The following is a 15,428-nucleotide window of genomic DNA, read 5'->3' on the forward strand; positions in this document are numbered from 1 at the left end:
ACTGCTTTAGGCATACAGAGTAAATTTCAGTGTTGGCCATGATGAGAAGAAGCTCTGGAGGCCAATACATTACACTATTAGGACATCTAAATTTCTCTTTACTGCAGAGCCTGCAAAGAGAGATCTGGGACCAAAGACACCAACTCTGAAGTTGTCACTTGTATCCATGACATTTCTTGATTAGAAAGGTCATGGGGGTACAGGGTCAGTGTGATCAGCAACCTCTGCAGCCTTTAATGATACAGTGCTGAGTGTTCTCTTCACATCCACACATATTTTCTGTTTAATTTATCTTATTTGCTGAAAAGCAAGTCTCAAACTCCCCAAGTTGGTTCAATGTCCAACGGTCCTAAAAAGAATCCACCACTTTAATGGATACCTGTAGTTGAAGACTGTCACAATGAAAAGTACTCTATGAGTGGGCAGATGAATGAAAAGGCAGGCATAGTTGGTACTTTTGATGCATGCCTGCAACCCCACGTATTAACCCCCACAGCACGGAAAATCACACCTGTAGGGTGATTTAAGGGGGGGGGGGAAATGGTGTCAAACAGCAATCACCAGCACAAAGGACAAGTTTGACTGTAAGTACCATCCCTGGTGCAGTTTTATTTTAAATCTTCACAAAGTGATTTAAAAAAAAAAAAAAAAAAAACTATGCAAACACTTATTAGCCTCTATTAGGTGCACCTGTTCAATTGCTTTGCTTTTGTGCACAAACTGCTAATAAGCCAATCACAATTGAACAGGTGTACCTAACAAAGTGGCCAGTGAGTGTAAAAGGATTACATGATCAAAAGCTGTGTCCTAGTTCAAACCTTTATTCCCATATAACATATTTCATGACGATTTTAACCCTATTAAAAATACTCCTTTAGTATCGTACTTCATAGCTATAAGCACACATAGCTTAAATATGTACGATTTTCCGATTAGTAAAAAGTAAACAGATGATATGCACCAACATAATGCTCAAATAGCACAATGACAAGCAAAGCATGTGTGTTATTCATGGCAAACCCTGTATGGTCTCCCTTCTTGGATCAGGATAAAGCCAGTATTTTAGTATTTGAAAATGCTGGCACTATCCTTAGCTCAGAATGCACACAGTGTAAAGATCATTGATGCACCCATAATACATGCTTCACAAAGTTTATCACAGAGTAAAGCAGAACCCAGACCTTAAAAAGCATAGGGAAGATGCATTTGTCTTTTTTGCCTGGCTCGTCATTTTTGCTAAGCCTCTTTTGTAATATGTCAAATGATGGTAGTCAAAACGCTCATAATCCATCCCAACCATTATATATGTAAGAGGACATCTATGATAGAGATCCTCCTGGAAGGAGACTAGATGGAGTATAGCAGTCAGACCTCTATTAGGAATCTGCCAGGTAACACTCCTGAACCCGCAAGCATTTGGCAACAGGATTAGAGACTGATGGTGTTCTGTGGCTTTATATTTGACTTAAAGTGTTACTAAACCCACAACAGTAAAATCAGTCTGTATATGCAGTAAAGCATGCTTGTTATACTCACTGTGAAACCTAAGGGGTTAATCCTCTGCATTGTGTAAAAATGCTGTTTGATTCTGACTTCTCTGATTCTCCCCTTCTTCCAGTGTCCCCCTCCTATCTCTTGATAAGACATATAATGTGGAAACACTCCACATGCTCAGTTTGGTGTGTATTGCTAGAGCGTTTGTATTTTTTTTTTGGAAGAGCACATGTGATCATCACAGGGTCAACCAGAACGGTCCAGACAGATGTCAAGGGTTCTGCATCATCCTAGAGCAGAATAAAAACTCCTCCTCCTCCAAGCCTTAATGTGCTCTGCTGAACACTGATAGACATCACAAGACTGCTCTAACTGCTTATGAGAAAGTATTTTGCAGTTTATATTTACTAAAATAATTGCATTTCCATGTAGTGTGTACTGTAGGAGACCAGATAGTATTTCTAAACCCAGGACCCTGCATTCACTCTAAGTCCATAATGGGGATATGGCAGCCATACCTATACTAGGTGTTCACCTGGAAATAATCCTTAAATATATGGCTAAACCCCATTGTAGTCCTATAAAAGACTTCTTTAATGCAAGCTATATATAATATAAACAGGGTGGAAGTTCTTCAGCATGAGGCAGACAACAAAACAAGCAAAATACACATCTAAGCCAAAGTAAAGCATTATGGGTAGCAGACGTGTTCGTAACACAGTCAGTATGACGCCACCATTTTCTTTCAGCTTGGTTGCCTGGATGCACTAAGCTCATATAGTCAATCCTATGGATGGGGAGACATCCAAATCCGAGACATCTATGAATGGTGCAAAGTAGGTGGTAGTGAAGGGCAATGTCTAAACAATTTTGTGAGCCCCTCTTGGCATGAATCAGATTTGTGAGGTCTCCAAATACAGGTTATCAATTCAAGTAATAAGTTTAACACCTTAATTGGGGCCCCCATCAAGCCAAAGATCCCTTAGTAATAATATAGGCCTCGGCAAAGCAGCACTTAAAGCCTAAAACAGGTACACAAAACATAAAAACAGAAGTTGAAAGAATTGTGCACATATAAAAAAAAACACACATTCATATTACCAAAGTTGAGTTCTAAATAAAAAAAAAAGGTATCTGCATGAAGTATAATCTCTGAAAATCTATGGAAGTTGAGGGGAGGGGGGACTGCTGCTTCCTTCCCCATGACTGGCTGGCCAAAGTGTATCTGCAGTAATTGCAGAATGAACTTGTGTTGGTCTCCTGGCTAGAACACTAAAGATAATCTCCAGGCACCTTAATGTATTTGAAATATGCTGGATAGTAAAACTCAAATTTAAATAACTAAACCCAACAAAAATTTGATATGGTGCAGCTCACCACGTTTAAGACTGAAAAATTAAAAACTAATGCAGCTACCACATCGAAGTACACTTGCAGCAAGTACAGAAAATTCTCATTGATCTTGTTAGAAATTTAGTGTCCTTTTTGCCACCTGTGAGATAAACTGGAAGGAAAACCATGTTATTTTACCTGTATAAACTATTAGAGCAGACCTTCACTGTATATATTTTATCATCTTTTCCCCACTACAACTCTCATCTATGAAATTAAACAATTTTGTTTTTGTTTTTTGTGTACAAATTGCTTTTACTCTGGCCTTCTCCTCCATTCTTGCCTAGGTGAAAATGATGTATCCCTGCTTCTACAGCCTCCCGGGATTTCCATGTTATATATTCTAGAAAGCTGCAGGAAAAGGGGGAGACAGTGGCTGGACAGCAGACCTGATGGCGCTTTATTAGAAAGACCGTTCAACATCATAAGAAGGCATGATGGCACAGAACCTGGTATGTGGCAATGGATCGCAGCAGGACAACTTTGGATTCACTGATGTACAAGGAATGGGGGAAGGGAATGATTGGTGGCAGGTAATTGGGAATACTGGTGAAAATTCCTCTTTAATACCATCATTCCCTATATAATCAAGAAGGACAAAACAGCATACATGTTTAAAGTCCAATCGGTAAATGAAGTGCAGTGCTAACAAAGGATAAACAGATGAATAAATAAATGAAACAAAGTTTGTTCAGAATAATTCGTTCACTCGATGGCCTCTAGTGAATGACACCACTGGCAATATCCACAACAGCACGTATGTCTAAAAGCTTGTGACAGGAAACAAATGGCAGAAGTGCGCACTCACCGACTGCGCATAGGAAATGCGCATAAATGTAACCGCCAAATGGAGTGTAAACAGCAGGTGTATGGTGGGTTTCCCTCAGAAGAATGGTCATCAAGCTTGGATGAAATATCACTCTGCTGGATCCAGAGGTCTCCTTTAGGGATGTGTGAATACAGCTTTGATGCAGGACTCCCTCCTCTGGATACTGGATGTACTGTGGGTATAATAGCTCCTCCAATAGGAGTCAAAAAAAAAAAAAAAAGGGGGGGGGGGTGCCAATAGTGTAGTAACTTCAGGTATTTATTGAGCAAACATGGTAAAAACACAGGGTGCGGGTACAGATACAAAGTGCCAAAATAATAGAGCAGAGTACTGCAGCACGGACCCTTAAGCGTCCCGGCAGCGAGGAGGTCCGGCGGCCATCTTGCTTAAGGGTCAGTGCTGCAGTACTCTGCTCTATTATTTTGGCACTTTGTATCTGTACCCGCACCCTGTGTTTTTACCATGTTTGCTCAATAAATACCTGAAGTTACTACACTATTGGCACCCCCCCCCTTTTTTTGGCTATTGGAGGATCTATTATACCCACAGTACATCCAGTATCCAGAGGAGGGAGCCCTGCATCAAAGCTGTATTCACACATCCCTAAAGGAGACCTCTGGATCCAGCAAAGTGATACTTCATCCAAGCTTGATGACCATTCTTCTGAGGGAAACCCACCATACACCTGCTGTTTACACTCCATTTGGCGGTTACATCTATGTGCATTTCCGATGCGCAGTCGGTGAGTGCGCACTTCTGCCATTTGTTTCCGGTCACAAGCTTTTAGACATGTGTTGTGGATATTTTCAGTGGTGTCATTCACTAGAGGCAATCAAGTGAATGAATTATTCTGAACGAACTTTGTTTTATTTATTCATCTATTTATCCTTTGTTAGCGCTGCACTTCATTTACCGATTGTTACTTTAAGGTTACTGATTTCCTTTTAGTGTTCTAGCTGCTATTTTTCTAGAGCGCTCGCTATTACTATACATAGATTTAAAGTCCAGGCAGAGTGACAACTATGACTCCCTCAAGGGACAGTTGAGAATTGAGCATAGCAACCCAGGGACAGGAACTGCATTTGCAGGATTACGCAGTGATAAAGGCACAAAAGGAAAAAAGAAAAACAAAATGCAGCTTACCTTATCTAAGGACTAAAAGGCTGTAATATATTACTTTTTCTTACAATTTCAATACAGCTTAAGAACAGAGTGTACTCTTGTGTAAATTGTACTTCTATGATCCAAATATAATGTCCAGCCTTTTCTGAAACTATTAAGTTATTTCTTTTGTCAACCAGATCAAAGTGTCAACAATAGGGAACTGATATTTAGAGGTTTCACGTAGCCAGTAATACACCTCTTGTATTGCCCCCACTCTGGCTGAAAGAACACAGAGGGCACAGCAGGCAGCAGCACAGTCAGTCACAAGGGGAGCAGTGTAGTGTTAAATGGACTAGCAGATTGAAATACACTAACAAATTGAAACCAAACTCCAGCCCACATTATATCACAAAAGGGAAACAAAAAAAAAAAAAAAAACCAACACTTTACTGTAACTGATTATGAAGGATTTATATGAAATAAAAGCTGACATTGTAAGCACCCGTCAGTGTAAAATGGTTTGTCTCAACCCTGTAAAGAGCTCTGGACAAGAGCTTGCTCTTTTTGAAAAACTACTGACTAACTGACTTACGGGCTGGATCACCAAACGAAAACAGAAGAAAGCCTACAAAAAGAAAAATTAAGCCATCACATCGAAGAATTGGTAAATTGCAATATAACAAATGTTTGAGTTTAGTACTGCTTTAAGTTACAGTGGTATGCTGGGGCTTTTATTCATTTCTGAAAATTCAGCACAGGGAGCAGAACTTCATGGAGGCAGAGCTGTGGACTCTGGTGTGGAAATCTTATCAATGCTGATAACGTATTAAAAAAAGATATGAGTGAACAAGATACACCACAGTATTGTACAATAAAATAAAATTATGAAAGCATACAAACTTGCATTTGAATCCACTGAAAAAAATCCTGCACCCGCGCACACTGTGTATTGAAATGAAAATAACCAGCATTCAGCCACAACCAACCACATTAGAGTGGAACTATACCTGGCTTTGCAATCAAACCTTAGATATGCACTTAAAACCTTAAAGTGGTTGTAAATCTCCTAAATGAAAAATGGACAACGCATAACCTATCCAAAGCACCCAATGTGATTTCTGTCTCGTCTCTCATTCTGTATAAGGGAGAGTGTACCCACTCCCTCCACTTAGGTCTCAGATTACAATCAGCTCTCTGCTGTGCAGTGTGACATCAGATCCTTGCCCCCTCCTTTTTAAAGCTCAAAAATGCTGTACTAATTTTTGTACTTTGAACTGTATAGAAGATAGGGCTGCAAATAAACAGGTACAACTTGTGTAGGAGGATTTGTTTAATCTCTGTAGCATGTGAGGCTAGTCACTTCAGTGGGTATATGTAAGGCCTGTTTCACACAGATGGTTAAATGCGGCTAATCGGAATCCTGTGGCAAGAATGGGCGGATTCTTGCTGCTGGAATAACTGGGACAATCAGCTGCGGCCAGACTCAGACACCTGCTCCTAAATCCTAACCGCAGCAAACCACTCTGTTGTGTGCAGCTACATATGAACAGCAGCAGCCACTGTAAGCCCACCATTGGTTTAAATGGGCTGAATGGACACTGCTGATCACATGACCCGTTCATTCCAGCTGCAAGAATCAGCCGCATGTAGCTGGCCTTGTGAAGGAAGCCCAAGAGTTTACAACCACTTTAAAAATACAGAAGCAGATGTGCACTTATCAGGATGAACTCATTTTTGTAAAACAGATTTTCTTTAAAAAAGTCAGATTGTTTTTGTCTGTTGCTATACTAGACTAGCAATAAAATATATGGAGTAATTCTAGATTTGCTGGGAGACAAGAAACTAACTAATATCCTATATCATTGGCGTAATCAAGGACACCACAGTTAATTAATAGTTCAACCCGACAGAAGCTGACACCACATCAGGAATGACAAAAAAAAAAAACCTTTTAGGCTGGAAACACAACTTAATATTGTTTTCTTATACTTTTCCTTTAAAATCAACGGAAATTCGTCTAAACGCATGTCAACGCACATTATCACAATACGCGTAAGTGAATTTTAATGGATTGCAATGGCAAACATGAGAACAAAACAAAAAACACCAAAACTGAGGAAAAATGTGTTTCGAACCTCAATAAATTAAATTAGAGGGGGTATAAAGGTGTTATATCATGACCAAAACAGCAGCCTTAGAAGGTTGAATTTCTAAACTAAAAAAGGCAAAGTTCTGCAAACACAATAAAATAAAATTTAGCTAGATTGTGTCGGACATGCCTGAACCTCAAAAATAAGCTAGTGTTCAAAAGTGAATACCAAAGTGGATCTGCAGAGATACCTTTCAGAGGGTTAAATTAGTTCCAGCTCTTCGCAGCACACAAAATATCTTTGTAGAAGTAATTTTTTGTTAGAATAGCACACATTTAAAAATGAAAATCTACAGCCATTTCAGAGATGATATCTGCAATATGGCAGAGAGAAACAAGCTGCCACATAAGAATATACAACAAGTCATTAAAATTTTTGGAAGGTAATTTAAGAACATAAATGTAAACCCTTAGATATTACGTTAAAAGAAAAGATCTTAAAAATCAGCCTTTGATATTGCCAGGAGGAAAAAAAATTACAAATGAAAAAACACAATAAGTAATGTACAATCCCAACAGTACAAAACTACACATTGTGTAAAGTAATATATTTCTTAAAATAAAATAAAAAGTCAACACTTTCTTCTTAAATAGCATGGTGGTAGTCTTTTTCTCAGAAATGTTAGGGAACTAAAGTGTTTACCTAAATGATATAATGAAAGTCCATGTCCAATTTGCTGTTACATGGTGGACAATCATTTGTTGACTTGGCATTTCAAAGTAAGACCTTGTGAATTAATGTTACAATCCTGCCGTGGGTGTACTTCATTCTTTGCCTGTACAGTGAGCCAGGATTCAAAGCCACAATGACAGATCATTGGTCACCATAGTCATAACTCAAGAGTAAAATCAGTGCATTTTGATTAGGCTGATGTACACAGAACTGCAGGAGATCTGGGAGTGTGCTGCTTCTCTCCAGTAAACGGTGGTGAGGGCATGTTCAAGCTGTTGGAGGGACACAAATTCAGCAGTCAAGTTCAGCAACCTCCTGCTGGGGCCACACATGCCCCTTGAGATTTTACTTTATGCCTCTGCCCACCACGGCGTCTTCCACCTCCCCCAGTCTTTGGCTGTTGGGAAAAAAAAAATATATATATTTTTGTATAGTAATGTAGTGTATACTTAAATGGCACAGAGTAAGGCTATTTTTTTTCATTATCGGACTGCTGTTAAAACCGGTATTACACTTGCGTTTTAGGCTACTGTAATAAAATAAAAGCAAAATGCATTCCCCTAGGAAAGCCTTGACTGACAAGATTATAGATGGTCTACTGCTCAGATAGATGACTACAAAGATGCGCTAACATGTTGGGATGTCATCAAGAACCCTGTTGACTGTCAAAAAGCCAGGAAGGACCACCCACCCTTAAAGTGGAACTGAAATCAAAAAGTGAAGATTTGCTATGTTTCAGAAAATCCTAAGCGTTTACAAATCTAGAAGTATTATACTGTACGTATCCAGGTACTACTCTGAAATATGTACCTATTCCTCCTAAAAATAGCAGTGACTTCCTGGTAGGTCAGTGCTCCTAAGCACTCCTGTGCCTACAGCCTTATAACAGTTTATCTGCTGTGTAAGATCTAAGGCACTGTACCTCAGGCAGCTAGTCTAAGATTATTTAGAGTAAGATTTGATGATGCCACTACTGAGATGCTTACTATTCTTCATCAGGCTCTGACATGAGGATGCAAAAACCCTGCTTTTAGGCACATAGAAAATTAAATTGTAGGTTTACTTTGGATCAGCTTGGCTAAAGTCACACAAACTATATCAATCACTAACTGATGCACCCACTGGGTGTGCTGTAATAAACTGTAGCAGCATTAGCTACATACAGTATGCAACACTGTGTTCTGCTGCAGTGCAGGTGATTTCCCATATGCTGCTTGAACTAAATAGTCTACCTGAATGCTTCATTCAGGAGGTCTTGTATTTTTATCAGTGAATACAAGATTGTCTGAGATGCAGAAGGAGGCAGATGTTACAATTTTTACATCAGCCAATGAAAGAAGCTATTAATTGCTAAAACACAAGTCGTAGATGCATGCAGGACAACAATTTAGTTTTGGCAGCAGGCAGGAAGTCACCTATACTGCTGTGGAACACAGCACTGCCTGCTGTAAGTAGCTGATGCTACTCCAGTATATTACAGTGCACCAAGCAGCCGTATTAGTTCGTAATGGAAAGAGTACCACCCAGGCAATCTTTTTAAAGTCAAATTAAACCTGGAATTTAATTTTCTATGTGCCACCCCCCATAGGCTATAAGTCTTCTCACCTTCTCAGCTTTAGCAAGCATTTCAAACAAGAATGATAGTATATGAGTGGACAGAACTCCCAATGGACTCTGGGAAAAGGAATTTAAAGAGTACAAAAATACTACTTTTAATATCAACCACTGAGGGACACAGTTGATAATTTGGCCACGACATCTTAAAGCAGTTTTAACAAAAAGGGATGGGCACATCAAAACAACCTTATAAAAAAAAACTAAATACAACAAACTTACAGAATGTACAGTATATGTACTGAAAACCGAGTTGCAGCCTTTCAGATGCAAGATCGAGACCAGATAATGAAAGCCTGAGAAGTACTCACTGCCCTAATGAAATGGGCTTTAACAGAAAAAGTACACACTATTTTGCAATTCATAGGTCTGCACAATAACCACTAAGATCCACTTAGAAATCAACATGTAAGCCAAAAATCCAAGTCAGACTTAGAGAACTTTTTTTTTTTTTTTTGTAGGACAGTACGAGAGAAAGCAGCTCCTCCTCTCGTAGGAAACACACCCATTTAGACTTCGACAACTGAGGAATGTGTGGAGTGGCTTCCAATTTGAAGAGTACCTCCAGCAGATCTGAAAAACATAAGCACAACCGCATAAACGATATCAGGGTGGGCATTTATTGCGGTCCTGAAAGACTACTAGAAAACAAGTTGCTGGAAAGTCCAACTTGGAATTTCTCAAAATGTCTTTCAGGACAGCACATTAGGAGGATAAACAAGAACTTGCCCCCTTAGGGCGGGACCACAGCTTGCAAGACCTTCCTACCGAAGGCCTGCTCTCCTGCTGACAACAAATCCAGCCTGTAATGGTGTACAAAAGATGGACATACTTGCCCACATCGCTGCCTTACAAAATTTGATCTGGGGTGGCACCGGCCTTTTCTGCCCATGTGGCTGCTAGAGCTCTTGTGGAATGAGCATGAATGCCCAGCGATGGAACAAGATCAGAAAGTTCATAGGCCTGTTTGATTGCCATTCTCAGCTATCTGGCAAAGAATGCTTTAGTTGCTTTTTGCCCGTTTTAGTCCCCACAAACAAAATGAAAAAAAGATTCAGAACTCTTGAAATCCATAGTTACTTCTAAAATACTGTAAATCGATTAATCGCTCAAGACATTTTGCCAACCTTGAAGAGGTGATAAACCGACACTACCTTTGAGAGGAAGGCTGGATTGGTTCCCATTACAATCCTATCTGGATAGATCATTAGAAAGGGTTCTCTGACTGATAACGTCTGTAGGTCACTAATTCTATGTGTGTAGGTGACCGCAATTAATAGAACTGGTCTGCAGTGTAATATACTTCAGGGTTAATGAATGCAAGGGCTCAAAAGGAAGACTTGGTCAGAACTTGCAGGACTAGGGAAAGATCCCATTTAGGGAAAGCTTCTGCTTAAACTGGTCTGGATAGAAACAAGGCCTTGAAGAAACTGATAACTTGGGGATCCGAGGAGATCGAACACTCCAGAAAGACCACCCAAAGCTGCCATCTGGATTTTTAGTGTGCTGGCTGCTTTTTGTCAGCTCCTGGTTGAAGAAACTCCAGGACTGAAGCGAGATCTTCCAAGGGCCTTGAATTGGTTAGGCACCAAGAATTATACTTCTTCCAGACTTTCCCGTAGATAGCTCTCGTGACCCCCCCCCCCCCCCCCGTTATGACTTGCTAGAAGAGTGTCTGCTATGTGTTTTTAGAAGCCTATTATAGCAGTTGCCTTTCAGAAACCACACCATAAAGGCATATATTTTCCACTATCGGATAACAGAGGACCTTTTAGTAGCAGGTCCTTCTTTGATTGAAAAAATCGTGGTTGTCAATCAAACCATATCGGACACTTGCAGACAGAAGGGAGCTATGAAAATGACCTGAACTCTGCAGCTTCTTCAGAACCAGAGGAATTCGTTAGAAGGGGGGGGGGGGGGGGGAGGCGTGGCACAGCTGAAAGCTCTACCTTTGAGCAAGAGCATCAATCCCTACTGCTCCATCTTCCTTCTTCAGGGAAAAGGACTGACTGGTTTTAGTATTTTGACGATTCGCAAACAGATCGATTTGTGGCTGACCCCATTGCTTAACTAAGCTGAAGAAAACTTCCTGGTTTAGGCACCACTTGCCCTCCTTCAGCTGGTGTCTGTTCAGGAAGTCATCTATCAGGTTTAGTGAGCCTTTGAGATGGACTGCGGACAAGGATGCCAAATTGAATTCCACCCAAGTCACAACTTCTTTCGCCAGAGTTTTAAAGGCTCCTGCTTCTTGTGCCACCTTGCTTCTTTACATAGGCTACCGCTGTGGTATTGTCCATGCAGACCTGTCCATGTCAACCCTGGAGCTCCTGAGAGAAAGCCACAAGAGCCAAAAGCAATCTCTTTTACTTCCCTCCAGTTTGAGTGTAACCTTTGCTGCCTTGGCCACTGCCCCTGTGCAAGCTGACCTCCCAGGTGTGCCCCCAAGCCCCAGGAGCTGGCATCCGTGGTAAGGATCCTTTCCACTGGAAAGGACCAAGCTAGACCTTTAGAGAGAACCTCCTGCATCCAGCACCAGAGGGATCTATTGACCCTGGAGGGGACTCTCACCTTCTTGTCCAGCAAGACAAAGTATCCATTCCAAATTCTCAGGACAAAATAGTTGAAGGGACCTAAAGTGTAATCTTGCCCACTGGACTGCCAGGATGGAGGCTGTCAACAGGCCCAGAACTGACATCGTAAACCTGATTGACACCTGGTGGTTGCCGTGAAGAAGAGTCAAAGACGACTGTATTTTCCGCGTCTTTTTTCCAGCAAAAAACTTTGTTCCGCCGAACAGATGCAGAACTCCAGAAACAAAAACCTTCTTGCACAGGGTCAGATTGGAGATTTCTGCACGTTGACGATCAAGCCCGGACTTTCCAGATGGCTGCGGGATACCTGAAGGTCCTTCAACTGCTCTTCTGAGCTTGCCAGGAACACAACATCTAGGTAGGGAATAACCATCACACCTCCGAGCCTGAAGGGAGCTAGGGCTTCTGTCATCACCTTGGTGACGATGCTGGGAGATGACAGACTGAAAGGCAGTGCCCTGAATTGCAGGTTCTGAACCTCGCATCCTGACCTTAGAGCTAGCCTCAAAAATCTTTGGGATTGGGATATGCAGAGAGGCGTCCCTTGGATCGATTGATGCCATAAAGCAATCTGGGAACAGCAGGTTTCCAACTGAAAAGACTGAATCCATTCGGAACTGCTTGTATCGCACTGCTTTGTTCAAGGGTTTTACGTTGAGGATCAACCGAACATTTTCCTGATTGTTTTCCCACCAGAAGTATATGGGAATAAAACCCAATCTGTTCTTCCTCTGATGGGACCGGAACCACCACTCTTTGGAATATCAGATCCTGAACCAGGTTCTTCATAGCAAGAGCTTTTACCGGATCCTTCGGAATATCCTTCTTGGGGGGACCTCTGCAACCTATCTTGTAACCCTGGAAGACCAGATTTCAGATATACAGGCTTAAAGTTATTTTCTCCCATTGTGGAAGGAACACCTGCAGTCTCGGACCCACCAGGAGCAGCTGGTCACTGGGATTTTTCAGGCTGTGCAGAAATATGGATACCCTTTTTTTCTCTTCCTTTCTGCGATGGCCAGACCTCTTTCTTCCCTTGCGATTTGTCACCCAGCTTCTCTGGGGATGAAAAGTTTTTGCACTTATTTTCGCTTCTTCATAGGAAAAGACTTTCCTGTCTGGGCCAGGCTTCGAGTCAGTTTTGGATCACACAGCAAAGAGGAGATCCCTTGACAAAGGGATTCCACACATCCTAACATTTGATGTAGAGTCCCCCTGCCATGTTTTTAACCATAAGGCCCTTTTTGCCGAGACAAACAAGCTGAGCAATCGGTCATGCGTATGGATTCCACAGATGCATCTGCTATATACCCTACAGCTCTTGTGATTGTAGGGAAGGGATCTAAAATCTCATCCTTTGGGGTTCCCTCACTGATATGCGCCTTAAGTTGGTTCAATGCACCAGATTTCTTGCTAACCATGTGACTGCCATAGCTGGCTTTAAATTCTACATTGTGGAATGCCATGCTCTTTTCCAACAGCAAATCCATTCTTTTATTCATAGCCTCTTTCAGGCTCCCCGTGTCTTCAAAGGCGAAGTTTGTGCTTTGTGAGACATAGGAAAATGCAGTGTCTACCTTAGGCACTTTGGTCCATACTGCTGAGGAGTCAAATGGGAACCATCTCTTGTGGGATCTAAGAAAAAAAATGGTTTCCTTTCCGGATCCTGCCATTTTTTTAATCATGTCTGCAATGGCTGAATGTACAGGAAATAATCTCCCTTTTTTAATGCCTAAGGTGGCATGAATCACTTTAAGCCGATATTCCACATCCTCCAGCGACAGCTTATATTTAGATGCTGAGGAATCCTATGCCTCTTCCCCCATCATCCTTTGAATCACCCTCTTATCGAAAAGGCGAGACAGCCACCTGAGCAGATGGCATCTCTGACCCCGCTTCCAAGGAAGCATATTGTGGTGTGGGGGTAGGCTCAGAAGCACACTGGGAGGAAGACGCCAACATATTTCTGAAATACTGCACTCCACTCAGCCTTCAAGAAAGCCAGAAAATCACTTTTAACGCTGCCTCCTCTCTCAATAAAGCAGAAAAACGCACTCCTATAAAGGCTTTTTCCAAGCATCTGACAATTTAGCAAGAGGAGATGGCCTTCATGCAAGTGTAGATTCACTGCCCTTAGCCTAAGACAAGGCGCAAGGAACATAACCACTTAGCCACTGACTGACCTTAAACACACAAAATGCACCCAGTGCAAAAAGAGCCCAAACCTCCACACTACTAGTGCACTGACCCCACACACGCAGGATCTGGGAGGACAAGACAGGCCCTCAGCCACTAGGGGGAAAAAAGACCCCACATTGCCAGAAAGAAAAGCAGCATAATACAGTTTGCCCATAGCTTTACCGGGGCCTCCGCCTGTCCCCGTAGCTGCAGTCGCTCCACAGCAGAGCCTGCAGTAGTCTATGTGGCTGTCTCCTGGTCCCAAAATCCCGGAACGGTGCTGCACCGGCCCGGGACCGGAAATAGGCACTGGCTGGGCCATGCATCCTGCACCCGGAACGGAAGCCGCATGCTGACCAGAAGCTCTGCCCCTGCCCGGAAGTGACCTCACAGGCATTCCCAGACCCCACTGGACAACAAAAATATGGCCGCCACCATTGCCCACACATGCCGCTCCCCCCCAGGACTCTGCCTGGAAGACCACTGCTGCAAGTAAATACGGTAAAAGAAAAACAAACAAACAGAGACCCCTCTCAGGCAGCACCTGAGAGAATGCAGTCCCCACAGTTCCTGCGAGTTCCTACCTAGCCAGAGAAAACACGATAACTGAGGACTGTGGGGAGAGCCCTCCAATTTGAAGTCTAAGTGGGTGGGTGTTTTCTGCGAGAGGAGGAGATAAAGCTCTTTGTGGACCTTGTGGAATGACAAACAGGAAACAAAGCTGCCTACAAAAAAAAAAAAAAAAAAAAAAAAAAAAAAAGCTGAATGGAGTGGTCAACACAGACAAAACCAAACTATAGAAAAGAATCACTCCCCCTAAAATAATCAAATTTTGTTGCGTTGCAGCCCCTGAAATGAAGAGACACAGTTTGTTTTATCCAGCTGTATTAACTCAGTGCAACCTATAAACATACAAGTAAAAAATAGAACACCAACAAAAATTGAAAACAAAAATCCTAAAAACCGCATCAGTGAGTTGGAAAAAGGATCACCACCTTGTGGCAGTATTTTGTTGAACCACCTTTTGCTTTAATTACAGCCTTTAGTGTGTTTGGATGTGTCTCTAACTTTGCACACCCAGACTTCTTTGCAGAACTACTCAAGTTCAAGTCATTCCACAGATTTTCAAAATTTAACTGAAGACTGCAGTCCACAAATGGTCATCATCAATGTGGTTTAGGTCAGCGCTCAGACTAGGCCATGCAAGGACATTCACCTTTTTTTTTCCTTCAACCACTATGTGGTCATTTTTGCTGTGTGCTTTGGGTCATTGTCATACTGGAAGATAAACCTTCTTCCCATTTACAACTTTGTCAGAGGGTAGCAGATTTTCCTCAAAAATTTGGCAGCATCTTGCCCCATCCATTTTTTCTTTTATCCTGACAAGTGCTCCAGTTCTTGCTG

At 41.9% G+C, this 15,428-nt stretch overlaps 1 protein-coding gene across 2 annotated transcripts in view; it reads right to left on the reverse strand.

Annotated features, from left to right (window-relative positions):
• Positions 1 to 5,528: 5,528 nt before the first annotated feature.
• Positions 5,529 to 15,428, reverse strand: part of GTPBP1 (GTP binding protein 1) — an 88,020-nt gene continuing 78,120 nt past the window's right edge. For both annotated transcript variants that reach the window (XM_089681979.1, XM_089681978.1), the window contains one exon: positions 5,529 to 8,038. In XM_089681979.1, coding sequence (XP_089538105.1) covers positions 7,946 to 8,038 — 93 coding nt within the window. In that variant the 3' untranslated portion in view covers positions 5,529 to 7,945. The remainder of the gene's footprint in view (positions 8,039 to 15,428) is intronic.

Source organism: Staurois parvus, unplaced genomic scaffold (assembly GCF_062004578.1).
Source record: "Staurois parvus isolate SC_StPar_1 unplaced genomic scaffold, SC_StPar_1.0 ptg000282l, whole genome shotgun sequence".
Lineage (NCBI taxonomy): Eukaryota > Metazoa > Chordata > Amphibia > Anura > Ranidae > Staurois > Staurois parvus.